Source organism: Trachypithecus francoisi, unplaced genomic scaffold (assembly GCF_009764315.1).
Source record: "Trachypithecus francoisi isolate TF-2019V2 unplaced genomic scaffold, Tfra_2.0 Lachesis_group13, whole genome shotgun sequence".
Lineage (NCBI taxonomy): Eukaryota > Metazoa > Chordata > Mammalia > Primates > Cercopithecidae > Trachypithecus > Trachypithecus francoisi.
The window spans coordinates 13687855-13709921 of NW_022681458.1; the positions used below are offsets into that span (position 1 = coordinate 13687855).

A 22067-nucleotide genomic window follows, 5' to 3' on the forward strand; every position below is an offset into this window, starting at 1 on the left:
TTACTAGAGCAGTTTGAACAGACTAAGACCTTTTCTATTCTTCACCTGTCCTGAAACAAGAACATTGAATGTGATAGAATACCCCCTCAAAAACAGATGACCTACACTCTCCCTCATGCCATCCCAATCCTATTAACATCTACAGATGGTGGAACCTGCTTACCCCCTCAATAAAACCAAACTCAGGATCCTCCAAGGTTGGCCTAAGGGAAGAATTTCCTTGTGAAAAGGACACTGGCTAAACTTTGTAACTCTCATTTCAGGTCAACCAAATTCAAACTTTTTGCTGCTCTATTAGCTGCTCCCCACACTAGCCTGGCCTGGGGAGAGCAGAGATGGTGATGCCACTGTCAACACTGGCCTTGTGCATCAAGGGTGACAGCAGAATCTCCCCTTAATTCCCAGTGGGACACCAAAGACAATGATGTCATCATAAGCCTCATTATTGGACAGTCATCATCAACCACACCATCACAACAGCTGTTTGATTTTTATTTTCTTGGTTTCTTTGACTTCTCATTACATAATGCGCCTTATCTTATTCAACAGTGCTGTGATAGAGGGCATAATAGAAGCTTGAACGTATATGAAAAATCAAACCAAATCAAATAATCTCCTGTTCTCCAACCACCACCCCAAGGATGGGGGGCAAATCTTTAGAAACAGAAGGAGTGACTAACACACAACCAGCTATTCTGGTTAACAAATTACAGTCCACTCCCGTGCGTTGAGTTCTCCTTCCCTGTAGGAGATGCTGACTCCTTCATTATCTGGACACTTCCAGTAGCCCACGGGTCTGGAATTTCAGGTCCAAGAGGGACCTGGAGGTCAGTCGGAGGTGTTTCCACATGAGAGTTCCAGGGGCCATTTGCATCAGAATGAACTGAGATGTTACAACTGCAGATTTCCAGGCCATACCAGACACTTACTGAGCCGGAATCCCTGGGGATTTTGCCAGGAAATCTGTATTTTCAAATAAGCTCCCTCTCATGCACACTAAAGTTTGAAAACCAGTAGTCTAAGGCTTTCCTTCTGAATTTCAGTTCTCTTTTTACTTCTTCCGTATTGACAAGGAATGTTTACTCTCTTCTGTAGGGATTACAATTACACCAAATAGTTACATGGTGATGGGAGTAGGAGAAAATCAGTGGACTATATAATAAATTAAATAGATATTCTCTTTACATCTGAAGATGAACACACTATCTTTAACCTACATTTGCCATTGCTTTTTTAGTAGTAATGACTAACTTACCTATATTCAAGAACAAGAACAATGTGTACAATTGCCCTTCTTCTCCTACAGCTAAAAGGTAACTGGTCCATATAGAGATTTTATCTGATCTTGGCATGTCTAGCAGCACTGTGCACTCACACTTGGAGTAACTGCCAAAAGCCCTGTGTCGAAGCACCTCAAACCCCCCATCCTTTGTTTGATCAGACCTTGCACTTGGCCAGAAACTTTTTGCTTTTAACAATTTCGCTGACTGAATCCACTACTAAGAAAAGAATTGCAGCCTAATGTCAAAAGTCCAGTGAGGCAGCCATGCAAAGGAGGAGTCAAGAATGTGTACACAAGTTTAGAGAGAATTTTTCTAAAATGCACATAATGAAAAAAAGATGAGTCTTTCTGTATACTTAAAATGCTCTATTTGGTTTATCTGGTTCGGGTATGAACTTTAAGGATAATTAAATTTTGTTGTTGTGTTTTATTAACTTGATACCTCACTATTTTATACTTTGAGTAATTTGAAACAGTAAAGTAACATTTTAAGTTATTGCTGGTAGAAAAGGAAACATGATCCCCCAAAAGTAAAAGGATATATTAATAAAGACTTGGAAATGAATACCAAAATGTAGTAGCATAGCAAAAATATTGACCAGGCCTTTCTTGGTAAAAAAAAAAAAAAAAAAAGTAAGGATTATCACTTTTTGAGGGGCATCAATGAGCAAGGCAGAAGCTGAAATCAAGCTGGCACTCAAGGTCACCTAAGAAGGACTGATATTTCAATAGTTACCATTTCTTTTAGAGACTGATTGAGTCAATCTTAATTTTACTAGGGCTGACACTCATATGTCTGCAAAAGTTGAAGTGCCTCGCAGTTTGCTGATAAGCAATAATTAACCAGCAACTCAGTCCTCACATTCCCTTGTCCATCTTGGGTAACTGCCAGATGAGCTTCCTAGCCAGGGTTCACCCAAGTGCACTTGCTGGTCTGCGTTTGTTGATCCTGAGGGTACTTCTCTCCTCACTTGTTCATATAAGAGGCTTCTTGGCTGAGGTAGAAGGTTGCTGACCCACCAGTTCTTCTGGCCAGACTATTGTCTGGATTCCTGATATCTTGCCAGGGTTTTTGAGGTGGCAAGCAACAGAAATGATTTAGGCTAACACAGTGATCAAAAAGGAATTTGTTGGAATGACATGGGGGCAGCACATAGAAATTGAAGAAAAGTTAAATAAACACAATTCAGAAAAGAACAGCCCCAGGGCTATTGTGAGAATCAAGGTACAAGAACTGACAGAAAGTTTTTGCAAGGCACTGTTGTCAGGATGAATAACCTCCTTACACTCCCAGTTGAAAATTTAAATTCCTGGGAAAGGGCACTTGACTGGCTTGACTTAGGTCCTGTGCCGGATCTATTGACTAAAGGACTGACAAGCAAGGAGGAGAGGGTAGGTCTCTCAAGTGAAATTGACACGCTACCACCAGAAGAGGAAAGAATAATTGTCAGGGGAAAGCAGCAGACATCCATGTCACTCTGTTTTCTGCTGTCCGTGGCTTCCATAGGCCTGCCTGTTGGCTTTGGACATACGATCTCATCTTGGTTTGGAGTCCTTTTGGCCAAGTTTGGTAACTCCACCAAGTTTGAGTCAATCTTCTACCTGTGCGCCCCCTAATGCCCAGTCTGACCTAAAGTCTTTTTTTTTTTTTTTTTTTTTTTTGAGACGGAGCCTCACTGCAAGCTCCGCCTCCCGGGTTCCTGCCATTCTCCCGCCTCAGCCTCCGAGTAGCTGGGACTACAGGCGCTCGCCACCGCGCCCGGCTAGTTTTTTTTTTTTGTATTTTTTTAGTAGAGACGGGGTTTCACCGTGTTAGCCAGGATGGTCTCGATCTCCTGACCTCGTGATCCGCCCGTCTCGGCCTCCCAAAGTGCTGGGATTACAGGCTTGAGCCACCGCGCCTGGCCTGACCTAAAGTCTTAAGTCAAATGTAATTCCAGTGAGCCCTCTGACTTATATTTTCCTCCTTTCCATCCACCACCTTGCTCTGGTCTCTGGTTCTGGTCCGCACTGTTCCTTGGGACTTTTACATATCCCTGAGCACCATTTCTTTTCTTTTTCTAATTTACTTTTCAAAACGGGAATGAATCATCCCTTAATTTTATTCTAATTCATAGCTTGTTCCTCCTTCTCCCAGAGGCCCCAGAGTGGCAGTGTGGGAGGTCATCTCTTATGGGACATGGTTTGCTATGGCGGCCATGAAGAACGTAATCATTTTCAATTTGCTTATAGAATGAGGAGCTACCATTCTGATTTTAGAAACAAAAAGTACTGTCCTTCTTGACTTTGAATAAACAGGAAAATTAGAGGTCAAAAAGAGCTTATAACAACATAGAGCAGCCCACTCTATTTAGATCAATTCAATGATTTATCCAACTGAAAAAGCATAGCAGTTTCATATGTAAAAACAAGTCTGACTGTGGGGAAGCTTCTCTAACTGCTGAAGGTGAACTTTATTAGAGCTCCTAAGTAAATCATTTACAGTATGTTAGTAGATGTTCGAGTAGTTGGTATTAGTCTTCTAGTTTCATATCAGAACATATTAAACACATTGCAAATGTTAATTTGTGTAAATAAATAATTCTTGAATTGGATATAGGTGTGATAGCTCAAGAGGGGTTTGATTTATATTTTGTTTCAATAGAGGCAGATTAAAATTGTTAACACATTTTTCCCCAATACAAAATTGTGGGTGTTAAGGCTTTTATTGCCGGTCTGTTTTTTTGTTTGTTTGTTTGTTTGTTTTCTTTGCATTATATTTGCTTCTGAGATAATAATATAGCTATTATATAATCTATTTCTGAGATTATAATGCACTATATTGTTTATCAAGCTACTGCTCAACTTGATATAAGGAAGTCAATTTAGTTTTAATTTTGATGCATGGTTTAAGCCAGATCAGCCTTTAGGAAACCTAGAAAAAGTCTAATAGATTTTATGCACAAACATCCCCTGCTGGGAGATCATTAAAAATGAACGAGTGAATCAGGAGGGGATGGGATGAATAGAGTGGTCTAGAAAAAGAGGACAATATTCTTTGATGCACTGACTCAAAATTCTCTTCCAGTGAGTGAATGATCTAGAGCCAATTTGCGTGTTCTATGGTGTTCGTGAATGGGAGGTCTCTGAACCCACCTCATTCCAGATTCACAGCTGTCGTGAGTGGGTGGAGGGGCACAGAAGGGGTGAGCTGATTGAGGCCGGAGTCTTTAAATCTGTCAAACATTTGGCTGACTCCTGAGCTATCACAAGGAAAATAACCGGTAAAGTCCATATTTATTTGTGGCCAAGATATTCCTTTGGTTCATTTTTGGTAAGAGCTGAGACAAATCAATGGGGAATCAGTAGGTTATTGTAAAAGTAATGGTGGGAAAATTGGCTATTTGGGGGAAATTTTAAAAATTTATGTCTTCAATTTATGGGAAATCATATTTTAGATTAAATAAGATAGATAAATATCAAAATGCTAATTCTAGTTATATTTACAAGATAGAATTTAGGGTGGTTTTATTTATGTTTTTGATCATTAGTATTAAAACTGTGTCTGTTATTTCAAAAGGAGAACTTTCAGTATAAAAAAATTATACCCATTGCTCTAATTAATAATTCTACTATATATCCATTATTTAAAAATCAGGTATGTAGGCAAAAATCATCATAGCCTTGTTAAATATATAAAAACTTTAGGTTAAATGATGATATATAAACACCATAGGATATTATGCATTCATTTTTAAGGGATGCTTACTGATGTGAGAAAATACAATATAATGTCAAAAAAGCCAGATACATAATACCATATGCCATATGATCTCACTTTAATACAAATATATCAAAATATTCTCACTGGTTATCGCCAGGTTCTAACATGAGGAGTTATTTTTGTTTTATAGGTTTGTTTTTACTTTTATCTACATATCTCAAATATTCACAAATGACATGCATTACATGAATAGTTAGGGAAAAAAAGATCTGTGTATAAAGAATAGTTATGTTCAATCTAATAATTAGTTGTAATGGCTTCATTTTGAAACTTCACAAAGATTCATCCTCTGAGGGATATTTCAAGAGTTTCTGTAAAAGAGTGCATACCACATAAGTGATCAGTAAATATGCACAAAATGAATTTACACTGCTGATCCCGATGTAGCCAAAAGCACATTAATGGAATTTGAGGGAGGCTGTGTACCAAAGCTGGTTCCATGCCTTCTCTTTAAGATACATGTCAAAGAGTTCTATATTTTAAAGACCAGAAAGGCAGAAATTATTACTATTAAATGTTACCAGAAATATCTCTATACCAGGTATTTTATCTCTGTTAACAGGTATTTTCATGGGGGTATCTGGTAAAATCATCATAAAAGTGATGAAATCACTGGCTGAGTTTTAGCGTCAGTATTTACACAGGATGGTGTAAGGTAAATACTCTGTTCATTTTTTAATCGGGATAGTCCTAAGGGAGGATGCCATTTCTGCTGATGTTTCAAATAATGTTATTAGAAAATACCAGTAGCAAAGAATGCACTGAATAATATTTTCAAAAACAAGGAACTCCTTAATACATTCCAGGAAGTTGATACTAGGTCACAAAATAAAAGGAGAATGAAATGAGTATAAAAAACATTTGGACTATTGCTTTTCTGATATTGAATCTCATTCCTGTCTCAGTAATACTTGGCATTTGTGGAATGCTTGACTGTGTGCAAAATGTGCGATTGTATTATTTTGGGAGATAGGAGGGAAGATTTTATGTGCCACATTTTGTGATTCAGGAAACAGAACCTGAATTTGAATTTGAGTGGCCTTGGAATTTTAGTGACTTGCCCAAAACTGTCACAACAGTGTCTTTCTTCTGGACCACGATGAAGGGTTCTTACTGCTGCCGGGCACTGCCTCTTTTAGATCCCAGGGTGCCTCAGAGGTCCTTGCCTGCATGACTGCCCCTGTAGGGTGTGGGGATGCCGCTCATTCAGGTCACATGGGCTCTGAATGTTCCGTCTCTGAAAGGCCTGAGCAGGTCACAGCGAGTAGAAGCTCTGAACGGTTTCATGGGCACAGTCCCAGGCACAGACAGTACTCAATAAATCCACATCTCAGTCTTCTGCCTTTCTGCAACAATTAGAGAGCACTGGCACCTGCGTGGGACACGCAGTCTTGCTTCCAATCAGCTGGAACCTCATCTCATAAGATTTCAAGGGCTGCCCTGTTCTCAGTTTTTATTGCTTTTTGGAAAGGATTGCTGATCTGCTTTTGCGTAAGATGGCAAAATAAGAATCTAGTCCATGACTGTAAACCTTGAAGCACTGCTACTAATCGCTGACAAGGGCTTGATCTGGGGCATAAACTAGAAGACAGTAAAAGCACCGCCCAGTAACTCTACTTGTTGCTTTCTGAATTCATTACCAACATTTTTAAGCACTTTACTTTGATGAGAAACTATGTTTTCAAGCCACTGAAATCTTACTATAATACTTCCTGGCTCTGTTGCACTTACACATTTGCTTAATATAATGCCTGCAAGTTCATCGTTCACTACATTTATCAATCTTATTCCTCCTCTCAACTCCTGTCAAAGTTTGCTTTTCCATATTTACCTTGTTATAGCATGCATAATTTTACTATTATTCTCTGCATCTAAGCCCCTCACTTGATTGCATACTCCATGAGGACAGAAGGGACCACATGAGTTTTATCTCCCTTTGTTCCCAGCGTGTAGCACTGTAACCATCACATAGTAAGATATGCAAAAGTATTTCCTGCATTGTTGAATGAATGAAACATTCAATATTTTGTCCCAAAAATAACGTTTTATTCTTCTGTCAAAGGATTAAAGAACTACTAATTCTTTGTTGACTTTTTAGTTTTGGTATCTAATAAAATACCAAGTGTGGTGTTAAGAGCTGGAACCACAAAGATGGATGAGATGTGAAAACTGTCTTCAAGGAGTTGAGTAAGGGAAGCAACATGGAAATAGGTTAAACTATTTTTAGATTGCAGAGTCAAGTAATATTTCAGTAAATAAAAGTAATTAATTGATGCTTTTTTCAAGTCTCATGAGGCATTCATCGTTGATAACCAAAGCATTTTAAAACTCAAATTTATCTCATATATTACTTAAGTACCTAAATGGTAAATAGAGTGGCATCTGACAGTCATTTTTAATTATCTGGGAAGTTTTTGGTTGGAAAGGGCTGTGACCAGGCATGATGTCTCATGCCTGTAAACCCAGCCCTTTGAGAGGCTGAGGCCAGCCTATCACTTGAGCCCAGGAGTTCAAGACTAGCCTGGGAAAAATAGAGAAACCCCTAGTCTACAGAAAATACAAAAATTAGCCAGGTGTGGTGGCAAGCATCTGTAGTCCCAGCTACCTGGAAGGCTGAGGAGGGAGGATTGCTTGAGCCTGGGAGGTCGAGGCTGCAGTGACCCCAGGTTGCACCACTGCACTCTAGCCTGGGCCTCAGAGTGAGGCCCTGTCTCAAAATAATAATAATAATGATAATTTTTTTTAAAAGGAAAAGGCTCTACCAAATATCCTTATAACCAGAAATCCGAATTATAAGCCCACTTTCTCCACTAACTTGATGAACATCATTGGATCAGTCTCTCACCTATAAGTCAAGAATGACACCCAGCACTTTGGGAGGCTGAGGTGGGTGGGTCACCTGAGGTTGGGAGTTCGACACTAGCCTGGCCAACATAGTGAAACCCTGTCTCTACTAAAAATACAAAAAAAAAAGTAGCTGGGTGTGGTGATGTGTGCCTGTAATCCCAGCTACTCGGGAGGCTGAGGCATGAGGATTGCTTGTACCTGGGAGACAAAAGTTGCAATGAGCCGAGATGGTACCACTGCACTCTAGCCTGGGCGACAGAGTGACTGTGCTTCAAAAAAAAAAAAAAAAAGAAAGACATTACCTCATCATGTAAATCAGACTTTTGATAAGAAAGCATCTGCATACATAATCATTTAAAATATGAGTATAATGAACGTCAGATAGTATGGAACCCTATATATAGTATACACAAATTTCTTTCTTTTTTCTTTCTTGTTTTTTTGTTTTTGAGACAGGCTGTCACTCTGTTGCCCAGGCTGGAGCCTCCACTCTGCAGGGCTCAAGCGATCCTCCTATCTCAGCCTCCCGAGTAGCTGGGACTACAGGCATGTGCCACCATGCCCGGCTAATTTTTAAATTTTTGGTAGAGAGAGGTCTTATTATATTACTCAGGCTGATCTTGAACTCCTGGGCCTGGGTAACAGAGTGAACTTTTTGCGCCGGCCTCCCAAAGTGCTGAGATTCCGGGTGTGAGTCAGCATGCCCAGCCTGATTTTTTTGCCCTTCTTCACAATTTTATGAATAGAAGATTTGTTCTTATTGTGTATCTCAGCAACCTCAGCATACAATTTTTTTCCTTTCCTTATTAAGTTAAGAACTTCCACTTTCTCAAGTAAAGGATGCACTTTACTGCTTTTCTTTGGCATATCCCAATGGTCAACATTACAAGTCTTGTGCTTGGCACCATCGTTAAGTAAAATAAGAGCCATTTGAACACAAGCATTGTGATACTGTGACAGTCACCGTGATAACCCAGAGGGTACTCAGTGACTTGCGGGCAAGGAGCATAGACTGTGGATCTGCTGGAAAAAGGGATGATTCACGTCCCGGTGGGACACAGCAGAATGGTATGAGATTTCATCATGCTACTCAGAACGGCGTACAATTTAAAACTTGTGAATCGTTTGTTTCTGAAATTTTCTACTGAATATTTTGGAACCCATCGACCACAGGTAACTAAAACCTCAAATAGCAAAATAGCAGATAAGGGAGGACTACTGTATTTCTAAACACATAATTGGAAATGACCAAAATGTTCAATAAGAGGGCATTAATTAAATAACTTATGGTACCAATTCTACAATAAAGTTCTCTATAGACATTTAAAAATTGTATTTAGAAAAATAGGCTGGGCGCGGTGGCTCAAGCCTGTCATCCCAGCACTTTGGGAGGCCAAGGCGGGCGGATCACGAGTTCAGGAGATAGAGATCATCCTGGCTAACATGGTGAAATCCCGCCTCTCCTAAAAATACAAAAAAAATTAGCCGGGCGTGGTGGCGGGTGCCTGTAGTCCCCAGCTACTCAGGAGGCTGAGGCAGGAGAATGGTGTGAACCCAGGAGGCGGAGCTTGCAGTGAGCTGAGATCGCGCCACTGCACTTCAGCCTGGGCGACAGAGCGAGACTCCATCTCAAAAAATAAAATGAAATAAAATTTTCACCAGTCTGTTGTTAGGAGGAAAAAGCAGAGTGGGTAAAAAAAGTATCTGGAAGGAAATAGATCAACATGTTAGCAGTAATCCTCTTTGGGTAATATGATTATAAATAGTTTTAATTTTTATGTTTCTTTTCATACTTGCAGGCATTTTCCAAATTTTGTACAACACATTTAATTGTTTTTAAAAAGCCAGCATGCAAATTCTTTAGCTTTCCCAATATCAGCATAAACAAACAGCATAAAATTATCCTATCATCCTGGTTCAACAAAGAAAATAAATATCTGGCCTTGTTGCCTTGGGTCTCTCCAGACAAACTTCGTCATTTGATACAGAGAAAGAAGATTGCAGATTTTTCAACTTCCCACTTGTGGAACTTTTTTCCTTGAGAAGTTCATGTAACAACAAAAATATCCTGGTGGGAAAAAAAATCCAAGGACCTGTTTTGTCTACGTAACGACAAATCTCTCGAAGTTTCTAAATACACTTGAACTCATTTTTAAACACTGGGATCACTTCTCTAAGAAACCAGTTTGGAGAGACAATCTAATTAACAAGCATGGATCTTAAAGATTACAAATGGAAAACTCTTAACTTACCCTAAAACTACTACTAGAAAAAGATTTTTATATGGCTGTGTTTCAAATAGCTCTGAAGGTTACAAGTTTTAAAGTCATGATCTCACTGCAATAATTAATACCAAAATGCTGAGAATATAAAATATTTAAATATACATGTGTGTGCAAATTTATATGTACACACTCATATCACACATATACAATACCAACCATGGCATGTGGCAATATTTATTTTTATACCCTAGAAAAATTCAAGAAACATTTTTGATAGTCTGATATTGTATGTACTAAGCACTAGAAGTAGGGTGGATTTTTAACCTTTCATATGTACTTAAATGATTATCAAATTAATGGCACCAAATCAATTAACCGGGACAGACTGAGCAATTGCCATGTTGATGTAGACTGGTTCTCTTCCGCTCCTCTTCTTCTGAGGAGCTTCTCACTACTTCCAGGTCCTGAACTGGGTTTCATCTTTCTTTGTGCTAAAGTCCTCTCTGGCCTGGTCCTGTGTCAGCTGGGATAAGGGCTCTTGGGCCCAATTTGGCATTCTTGCTCTGGACTAAGGTCTCCTCTGGCCTGGTCCTGTGTCGGGTGGAATAAGGGCTCTTCGGCCTAGCTTGGCATTCTTGCTCTGGGCTAAGGTCCTCTCTGGCCTGGTCCTGTGTCAGCTGGGATAAGGGCTCTTGGGCCTAGCATGGCATTCTTGCTCTGGGCTAAGGTCCCCTCTGGCCTGGTCCTGTGTCAGGTGGGATAAGAGCTCTTGGGCCTAGCTTGGCATTCTTCCTCTGGGCTGCACAGCCACATTTGGCAAATTCACACCCATCCCAATGAGACTGAGGAGAGACGGGCAGAGATATGTCAACAGGAATGAAAGAAGAATGTTTCCATTGCACCATTTTATATGTGGGCTCATTCCCAAACCACACTGTGATTTCATTACTAATGCAAATATCTTGGGAATAGCATAAAAACACTGCATTATATCTCCTTTGCTAAAATTTTGATTTGTTAAAGGTAAACATTACAATTATACCACAGACAGCCACGTAGAGGCCTGTGGACTTACTGCACCCTATTCATCCAGCAATGCTCAATCCTCAATTAGCATAACCACAACAGACCCACCTCCTTTGTTGTACCCTAACTCCCTGTGTCCCATCCTCCACCTCACCTGTAGCAAAATACTCAGCATATTCCTTCAGGGCCAGGAGTTCCCTTTGTGGTCAGTAATATGCTTAGCTTTTAAAATTTCATGTTATTTCTTTATTTCAAAAGCTCTGCTGGTCTTGGTTTATTTTATTTTATTTTATATTTTATTTTATTTTATTTTTTGAGACAGAGTCTCGCTCTGTCGCCCAGGCTGGAGTGCAGTGGCGCAATCTTGGCTCACTGCAAAATCCGCCTCCCAGGTTCAAGTGATTCTCCTGCCTCAGCCTCCTAAGTAGCTGGGGTTACAGGCGCCCACCACTACGCTCGGCTAATTTTGTATTTTTAGTAGAGATGGGGTGTCACCATTTTGGCCCAGCTAGTTTCGAACTCCTGACCTCAGGTGATCCACCAACCTTGGCCTCCCAAAGTGCTGGGATTACAGCGGTGAGCCACTGTGCCTGGCCTGGTTTTATTCTTTGACAACACAGGAGTGGTAAAATTGGAAGTGTCTGGCCTCTCTCCACCTCTGAGAGGCCCTGTCCTGGACCACATCCCTCAGTGCTTCACAAGGTTGTCACCATGTCCAGCCTCAGTCTGCTTCCCTGACCACCTCTACCTAATGTTAAAAAGTCTCCTTCTTCATCACCACATCCCATCCTCTCCCGCAGCACCACAATCTGATGTTACACATTTGTCTGTTCACTGGGCTGCTGCCATCTAACTCCATCATGGCTGGGGATTCAGACTGGTTTGTTCACCAATGAGTCCCAGTACCTAGCCCAGTGCCTATGTCTTCTATCCTAGGGTCTGGCATTGAAGAGTAATGATAAGAACATAATAGTCGCTAGGCCAGGTGCAGGGGCTCACGCCTGTAATCCCAGCACTTCGGAAGGCCAAGGCAGGCAGATCACTTTGGGTCAGGAGTTCAAGACCAGCCTGGCCAACATGATGAGACCCCTTCTCTTCTAAAAATACAAAAATTAGCCAGGCGTAATGGTAGGTGCCTGTAATCCCAGCTACTTGGGAGGCTGAGGCAGGAGGATCGCTTGAACCTGGGAGGTGGAGGTTGCAGTGAGCCGAGATTGTGCCACTGCACTCCAACCTGGGTGACAGAACAAGACTCCATCTCAAAATAATAATAATAATCGCTAGACTAAAAACGCTGGATACACATTCTGTATCAGGCGCTATATGGAGCACTTTCGTCTGCTATAACTACGTTGTCATCATTTTCAGATAAGAGAAACAGAGACCTTTTCGGAACTTACTTGGCCAGTGTAATACTAAACCTCTTACCCTGTCTGGATGCTAAAGATAATTTGATTTCCAGTTTAAAATGAAAGGCAAGGTGTGGTGTGTTGGTTTTCAATATATTTCCCTTGCCCCATTCCTTTTTCCAATTGTTTTCTGTTTTGTGATGTGTTTTCAAGTTTTCCTGTACATAACTTACAAAATTACAATGCTCATCAAATTACAATGCTAATTTGTATAGCTTTAAACATTGCAGCCAAGGCCAACTATCTTAATTTTCTGGAGAAAAAGATGCACAGATATTTAGGCACAACTCAGCCTGATTTTTTGCCTTCAATTAAAGTGTTTCATTTTGACAAGTATTTATTTCTTATGGGAAATAACCAGATAAAGTCTATTCTCTCCACAGAATGACATGATGGACTGGATCACCTCCTCTCCTCTGGATGCCACTTACATAGACCCATGCTGTCCAGGACAGTGGCTACATATGGCTATAGATGCTTGAAAATGTGGCTCATTTGAATTGAGATGTTCTGTAAGTAAGTACAAAATACACACCAGACCTTGAAGACTTAATAGGAAAAAAAAGTTTGTAAAATATCTCATTAATGTTTACAATAGTGATTACATATTAAAATGATAATATGACAGATGTGTATTGGTATAAATAAAACACTAAAATTAGTTTCACCCATCTCTATTTTTTAATGTGGCTACTAGAAAATATTAAATTTAAAATGACATATGAGGCTTGTAGTCATGGCTCACATTATATATCTATTGTATAGCATGGACACAGATATTTACCCAAAGTTTTGTAGGTGTGTGGAAAACTGTTGCACTAATATAATTTAATTTAGTCTCCGTTAGGAAACGGACCTGAAACCGGAGGCCCTAATTAGCATTTACATGAGGAACACCTGGAAGAATGGAAAGGCTGACATGGCTACTTTGAGAAAACCACAGCCAGGGACTACATTTTGGGAGATCAACTTGGAACCTGGAGTAAGGTGCTTTCTTACTAGACTTGTACTTATTTCGTCACCATAAAGTGAAGCTTCTGTCTAATCTTTTTTGCTAAGAAGAGCAAAGAGTTTTCTGTTGTATTGAAAGGTTTTTATTAATAGTTCCTAATTCCCACTGATGTCTAACACTGAGAATTTTTATTATAGAAATGATATTAAAACTAACATTTTAAACTGTGATTGTCACAGGTTAAGTTTACCCACAGAGCTTCCTTTACTTCATTTAGTAGCTTTGCTTGAACTCATTTTTTTCAGTTAAAGAGCTTTAAAAGCTTCTTTATGTTTGTAATAAATCTTGAGACAATGGGCAGAATGTTATGGACTAAAAGTTTCTGTCCCTCTAAATTCCTAGGTTGAAGCTGAAGCCTAGGGTAATGGTCTTTGGAAGTGAGGCCTCTGAAGGTAATCAGTTTAGATGAAGTCATGAGGGTGAGGTCTTCATGATGGGATTTGTGCCCTTATCAGAAGAAACCAGGCCAGGTGCCGTGCCTCACGCCTGTAATCCCAGCCCTTTGGGAGGCAGAGGCGGGTGGATTACTTGAGGTCAGGAGTTTAAGCCCAGCCTGGTCAACATGGTGAAACCCCATCTCTACTAAAAATACAAAACTTAGCTGGGTGTGGTGGCCTGTGCCTGAAGTCCCAGCTACTGGAAAGGCTGAGGCAGGAGAATTGCTTGAATCCAGGAGGCAGAGGTTGCAGTGAGCCAAGATAGTGCCACTGCACTTTAGCCTGGGCAACAGAGCAAGACTCCATCAACGAAGAGGAAGAAGGAAGAAGAAGAAAGAAGAAAAAAGAAGAAGAAAGAAGAAGAAGAAGAAAAGAGAAGAAAGAAGAAAGGAGAAGGAGAAAAAGAAAGAAGGAACCAGAGCAGTAACTCTCTCTCTCTCTCTTTCTCCCTACCCACCCACCCCAACTACCAAGTGAGGATACAAGGAGAAGTCAGCAGTCCGCAAGCCAGAAAAAGGGCCCTTACCAGCACCCAGACATTTTGTTACCGTAGGTAGCTAGTCAGGCATGAGCAGAGCAGGAGAGGGCCCCTGCCTCATCAGGAATGTCAGGCAACTATCATATGATGGTCAGGCGGTTGTTGAACAGGCTTTGTAAAATAATAATTGGTTGCAGCCAGTGCCAGGGAAAGGCAGTCTCCCAAGAAATGAAAACACCTGAAGGTGGTGAGCAGCATCTTCCCGATAAGATCTCAGGAACTGGGAAAGTGGGCTCAAGCATGCACATTAAGAGGCAAAGTGGCGGAGTTTAACTGGTATACAACCTTCCAGGGACATTCCACAGGTAAAGGAAGAACGCCTCAAGTGAACAGGCATACAACGCCAGTGAACACACTGCGCATGCTCCCCTCTGAAGTGCTGGCAGGTCACTGCGCATGCGGACAGCCCATCCCAAGGGAAGAATCACGAGCGAAGGGACCCTAGACCCCAGAAGTATGCCAATATATAAAACCCTAAGTTAAAGGTGAAACGAGGCACTTGCCTTTCAAGTTGCCTGCTTGGCCCTCTTCCAAATGTACTTTGCTTCCTTTCATTCCTGCTTTAAAGCTTTCTAATAAACTTTCACACCTGCTCTAAAACTTGCCCTGGTTTGTCATGGGCTCCCAAGTGCCTAGGCCATGCATTACGACTGCTGCCCTTACCATTTGTCATATGATGACATTTGACTACATACGGCTTTAGAAATAAAATAACCCTCATAACTACCAAAAAAAAAAAAAAAAAAGAAGAAGAAGAAAAGAAAAGAAAAGAAACTTGCCCTGGTCTCTCCTTCTGCCTTCTGCCCCTCAGTTGAATTCTTTCTTCTGAGGAGGCAAGAATTGAAGTTTCTGGAGACCCACACGGATTCACCCCCAGTAACAATTTGGGACCCTGATCTTGGACTTTCCAGCCTCCAGAACTGTGAGAAATAAGTGCCTGTTTAAGCCACTCAGTCTATGGTATTTTGTGATGGCAGCCCAAGCTGACTAAGACAGATGCCAACAGCTTCATTCCAGAAAACAACGCACATGAGGATTTTGCTACGTCATACACATCGGTTATTTAAGATCTCAACTTTCCTGTTTAGAGGTGTCAGTAAACATATGGCCATAGTGTACATGTCTTAGGTGGACTCTCACAGGGGCCCACTCCTGGGTTAGCTACATTTATACCCTGAGCATGGCATAGGAATTTACGTACGCTATCTCAAAGTGTGTGCATCTACATACATAAAGTTCAGAACAGGCAGAACCAAAATATAGCACTTGGAATAAGTATTTCGATGATAAAGGCATTTTAAAAAGCAAGGAAATGATTATTAGAAGTCAGATTCTAGTTTCAGGGAAAAGAAAGAGGACTGTGGCTGAGACAGATGCAAGGGTGACTTCTGGGTGCTAGCAGTGTGCTGTTCCTTGACCCGAATGGTCTTTATGTGGGTATTCAGCTAAAAAGCCATTAAATGCTACATTTGTTAATTCACTGTTCCATATTTGTTCCATATTTAATAATAGTATACAATTTAAGAAGAGCCATTTTGACTAGATTTTATCCCACAGCAATACAAGGATGGTTAAATATTTTTAAAATAAATTAATTTGCTCCCTTGACTGACTAAACAGTATATGATTTTTCTTAAAATAGATACAGATGAAATAAATGATAACATTAACATCCAGTCATTAAGTAGAACAATGACAGTAATATTAGGGAGTGAAACTCCCTAAACTGATGAGAATTATTAAAACTCTATAGAAAAATTCTTAATAAAAATATTAAAAATATTTCCTTTAACTTCAGTAATGAGACAAAAATATATAGTATTATTGCTTTTATTTAGCATTGCCCTGAAGTGCTGGTGATATGGCTTGGCTGTGTCCCCACCCAAATCTCATCTTGAATTGTAGCTCCCATAATTCCCATGTGTTGTGGGAGGGACTCGGTGGGAGATAGTTGAATCATGGGGACGGTTTCTTGTGATAGTGAATAAGCCTCATGAGATCTGATGTTTTTATAAGGGGTTTTCCCTTTCACTTGGCTCTCCTTCCCTCTTGCCTGCCATCATGTAAGATGTCCCTTGTTCTTTTGCCATGATTGTGAGACCTCCCCAGCCACGTGGAACTGTGAGTCCATTAAATCTCTTTTTCTTCATAAATTACCGAGTCTCGGGTGTGTCATTATCAGCAGCATGAAAACAGACTAATACAGCTGGTCAGCACAGTAATACAAGGGAAAAAAGGCAGAAAGATTAGAAAGGAAGAAAAACTAATTATTCACTGACAATGTGATTAGTTACATAAAAAAACTAAGAGTATCTACAAACTGTTAGAAATAATAAGAAAATTCAATAAGATTGCTTGATCCAACATCAAAAATTAAAAAAATCAGTAGCATTTCTGTGCACCATCCATGTGTTTATACTTCAACAAGCAGTCATCCTACCTATATGTTCAGTGCAATACCAATTAACATCCCACAGGAATCTTTGATGGATATTTGATGTGCAGATGCTAAAACTCAGCCAGAAGAGCAAAGAGAAAAGAATATCTGTCATAAATTTAAAGAATAATAATAACAGGGATAGCGGTTCTATCTTCTACTTGTCCTACCAGATATAGATTTAATATAAACATAGTGATCAAAAACAATGTGGTATTGAAGGGCCAAAAAAAATCGAACCAATGGAATAGAGAGTTTACAGATAGACCCACATATAAATGGTATACATGTTTGCAGCTATAACACTGCAAAACTTTGAAGGAAAGAATATACTATTTGATTTAAAATGCTAGGACAATTTGTCATCTACATGGAAAAAGATAAAAGTAGATCTCATAAGCAGAAAATAATTCCAGGATTAAGAGATCTAACTGGAAAAGAGTTAAACTATGAAACTTTTTTAAATGTAGGAGAACATTCCTATAATCCCAGGAAAAGAAAAAAATTTTTTGACAAGGTACAAAAGACCAAATGTCAAAAAAAATCAGTTTGAGATTATAGCGGAAACAGTATTATACATGAAAGCACCAGTAACTCAAAGATAAACCAAAGATTGGAATAAAATATTTGCTATACACTTTAATGACAAAAATTTTGTATCCAAATATATAAATAACTTCTAATTAATTAGCAATAAAAAGGCGAAGTTCACAATAGATAAACAGGCAGAAAGTTGTACTATGCAGTTCACTCTGAGGGAAATATAAATGGCCAAGTAAAATACGAAAAACTTTACAAACTTACTAGTCAAAACAAGATCTCATTTCACACCACTAACATCTAAGCACACCAAGCTTTGCTGAACATACAGGGAAACAAGCTTTGCTGAAGATATAGGGAAACAGGCACTCTGGTACATTGTTGGCACAACCCTTTTGCAGATGAATTTGTCAATTCCTAATATATTTAAATTTGTTTTCTCTATGAACCACTTAGGAATTCAAATTCTAGTTGTCACAATGGTGCATATACCAAAATATGCCTTGCAACTTTATAAAATGAAAATATAAAAACAAGCTTACTATGTTTAGGAAGATGGAAAAATAAACCATACTTTATATAGCTGGATACTAAATGCTACAAATACATTGTATCTATATGTACCAACATGGATAAAATTCAAAAACATCATATGGAGTGATAAAAAATAAGCTCCAATAGATATGTATAATGTGATACTATTTATTACATCTGAAAGACCACAAAACAGTAATTATTTTTTATGGAAAACACACACACACACACAAAACACAAAACTGTGCAGGGAAATTACATACATAAACTTTTTGGGATAAAAGAGGGAGTAAATCATGTGTGTATGACTTTCTGTATTCAGATTTTTTTTTTCTTAAAGGTAGAAATCTGAGAACAAACAAGTCAAAGTATATTAATACTTGCTTAATCTCAGGGATAGATAAATTGATGTCTGTTGCATTACTTTTTGCTTTCTAATTTAACTGAAAGTGCTTAAATTTGAAAATGAAGTCCGGTGAGAAAGCATCCTCCCCAAGTGCAGGTGTTTTTCAACTTTTGATATTTGCTTCTCACATTGCTGCCCTGTCTGGAATGCTAAGGCAAGAAGAAGGATAAACCATGATATCTTAATGTGTGAACATCACCTTATCCAGAAGTCAAAGACGGGGCTTTCTATACCTCCACTCCCAGGTCTGTTGCCTGAGACAACAACAAGGTGACTCCCTGTCTCCAGTGGGTGAGCTGGGTCCTGACAGATATAAAACCTGGGGATGCGCTGGGCAGCCAGCCTGGAACTGGATGCCTGTGCAAAGCAGCAGAGGTATTTCATTCTGGGCACATCAGTACAAATTGTGTGGGTGGACAGTTCCACCCCGTCTAAACAAACTTAGCATGTAGAGTCAACACCACTGCTATTTCCCTGTTTTGAGAAACGCTAAAGCAAAACAAGAAATTTAGAGCGAAACACATCCTTAACTAGAGTAGAACAAAAATAATAAAATATAATGGCTCCAAAGTTACATTTAGCTCTCACTTATACATTGTTTGGCCCATGCTATGTTTTTGTAAAGTTTTGGCTTATTGCTAATATTTAGAATTTGGGAAGTTTCTAATAAACACTGGATTCCCAACTTCTCTCTTGAAGTGATTCTGGCACAATTGGGCTTGACTTCTAGCATGCTAACAACTAGGCTCTAAAGATTATCTCTTACACCATTGCCTTGCTCTTTACTTCACCTGCTGGCCCCATTGGGGTTTCAACTCTCTCATTTTACAGATGAGAAAACTGAGGCTCAAAGTGGTCAACAGCCTTGCCCAACAGCAGAGTTTCTCTGTGAAGGGAGCCATGTTGGTGCATATTGCCCGATTATCAGTGAATGCTGTGATTCCTTTTTCTACAAGATGAAGGCACATTTCATTATTTTACTCGCATATTTTCTCTCTAACCCAGCAGGTACACTGGAAATGATAATCCTGAAAACTTTTTAATGAAAGACTTACTTCAAGTGATGAGAAAAACAATACAAATGGATTAATTTCAGCAAGAAGTCACCAAGATGTGGCCAAACTCAAAACAGTAAAGTTTACATGTAAAAATAATAAAGGAATATAACAACAGAATTGAAAAATGGTGTAATTAGAGTTTGCATGGTCTCCAAGCATTACTTTTTCAGACTGATCCTTACACAAGTACAATTCTTCCATCCTTTCCCGATCTCATTCCTCTTCTTCTAAATTCAGAAACATGTGCAAACCCTGCTCTGGATCACTTCTCCAGGCTTCCCCACAACATACATTTCCTTTAGGATTTTGCTTTTTTGGATTTATTTGTCCTGGTTCAAGCTGGTAGATAATCCTCACTGACTTGCATGAGTTTTATCTATCGTGCCCAGCAGCATTTAAATACCTGGGCTGGGAATTCCTAATCTATGCAACGTGCATTTTTGTTAGAACCAGCTACATAAAGAGATTACATGGATCACAAATATCCTTTAGAATGTGAAATAGTGAATAACCTAAATGTAAAATGATAGGGAAATGGTTCAATTAACTTTGGCATATTGTGAAAAACTATGCAACAAAGCAAAAAGAAAAACAAGAAGGTCTTAAACACTGACATGGACTGGTCTACAGGTTGCAAAGGAATACAGCACAGTATCATTTGTGTTAAAAAGCCAACAAAACATATAGTTTGTGGGTTCATATATGTGTGTGTAAATGCATGGAAAGTGTTTGGAAAACAACATGAAAGTGGTGAAAGTCGATACCTCTTGGAAGACAGGGAAATGGGGAGAGGCATGGGGGTGTCAGAGAGGGCTTGAGTTTCACCTGGACTGTCTGCAATGTCTTCATTTAATTTAAATAGGAAAAACTTGGATTATATGTGACCATAGGTTCTAAAATCTTTGCATGTAACATATATAAATATTTCTGTGACCGTTAATTTCCAATCATTATCTCAATGATAACATTTGTAAAAACATCTGCTCATCCTTGGAAATGAAATTTCCTATGCCACGTTATCACCCAAATCAACTTTTTAAAGTGTAAAAATAACACAAAGCATCTGAAAAGTTAAAGTTTACTTTCACAAGGTAAAATCAAATGCACACATGGATGGTGCACAGAAATGCTACTGATTTTTTTAATGTTTGATGTTGGATCAAGGAATCTTATTGAATTTTCTTATTATTTCTAACAGTTTGTAGATACTCTTAGTTTTATGTAACTAATCACATTGTCAGTGAATAATTAGTTTTTCTTCCTTTCTAATCAAGTAAAGTTTACTTTCACAAGGTAAAATCAACGATCTGCTCTAGGAGGCACAATCGTTTCCAGGACAATCAATTTCTCTTTAATGGCAAAGAATAAGTAATATGTGGCGGATTTAAATAAATCCGGTTTCACTCAAATTCCAAGTCAAAAATCAAATCAAAGTGAGAGATTGCTTAATTGATTCTAACCTGAGTTCGATTTCTAAGGTGCTCTTAATTTTTCAGTGATAGCGTTTGTTTTTCCCAACAATAGCAAAGGAAAACTGAAGGGCAAGTTTTGCAAGGAGGAAACTGAGCCTCAGAGAGGTCAGGGTTTAGCGCGAGGTCCCGGCTAGGAAGAGGCGGCTGAAACTCCCTGCAGGTGTCTCCTGCCAGCCCTCTGTGCGCTCGGCCAAGCTGCTTGATTTGATTCACCAGCGTGACACCGTGCATCTCCACATCCTGTGTTCTCACGTATCACCCCTGGCGATTACCTATGCGTCTATTTTTTAATTTACTGACCTCTGGAGGTCTGTCCCCGCCATCTCTGACTCCTAGGCACTAGACAAACCCCCTCCTCGCCTCTTCCCCCAGCTCTGCGCATTCCACCTGTTCCGGGGCATCCCCGCTTGCTTGCTCCCTTCCGCACGCTGCCTGTCCCGGGACCTGCGTGAAGCCCGCAGCCCCGCCACTACTCCGGCAGCCGCTACACTACCGCGCCGCTGCGGGTGGGGCCAGCGTGTCCCCCGGACGCGGGGAGGGGGGATGAAAGTGCGGGGGTGGGGGTCGCGCAGCCCCCACTCACCTTGCTGGCCGTGGGCTGCGCGGCCAGGAGCACCAGCAGGAGCTGCAGCAGGAGCACCTGCGATCTGGGCGCCGTCCGGGGACTCATGGTGGGCGCGCGCTCAGAGCCCGGGCGAGTTCGGGGACTCGCAGGCTCTCAGGCCACCGCGTCTCCTGCGCAGCGCGGCTCGGGGAGCCCGGCTGGAAAGCTCGCCTCGCCACTCGGCCGGGGCGGGTTTTGTAGGGCTCGGTCGCGCGGTTCGTCCCTCCCCACCCAGGCTTTTTGGTTGTGGCTCCAAGGGAGGGAAGAAGTGGCTCAGGTCCCGCCCTCGTACCCCCCTCCCTCCCAACTTACCAGGCAGTGTCCCTTCCACCCGGGCATCGTGCCCAGGAGGCGAGAAAGGGCTGGGCGCCTGCGGGGCAGGTGGGCGCGGATCCAGGGTAAGGGGTTAAGGAGGTGATGCTCCTAAGGTCCGGGGACCCAGGCGGGGAAGTGGGGTGCGGGTCCGAGGTGGGGAGT

The 22067-nt window shown here is 40.5% G+C and overlaps 1 protein-coding gene across 4 annotated transcripts in view; it reads right to left on the reverse strand.

Moving 5' to 3' along the window:
* The window catches only part of COL4A3 (collagen type IV alpha 3 chain), a 148579-nt gene extending 126751 nt beyond the window's left edge, over positions 1 to 21828 (reverse strand). For all 4 annotated transcript variants that reach the window (XR_004441545.1, XM_033229989.1, XM_033229990.1 and 1 more), the window contains exon 1: positions 21570 to 21828. Coding sequence is in view for 3 of the 4 variants with exons in the window: in XM_033229989.1 (XP_033085880.1) it covers positions 21570 to 21656 (87 nt within the window). In the remaining variant the exon portion in view is untranslated. The remainder of the gene's footprint in view (positions 1 to 21569) is intronic.
* Between the last annotated feature and the right edge of the window lie 239 nt (positions 21829 to 22067).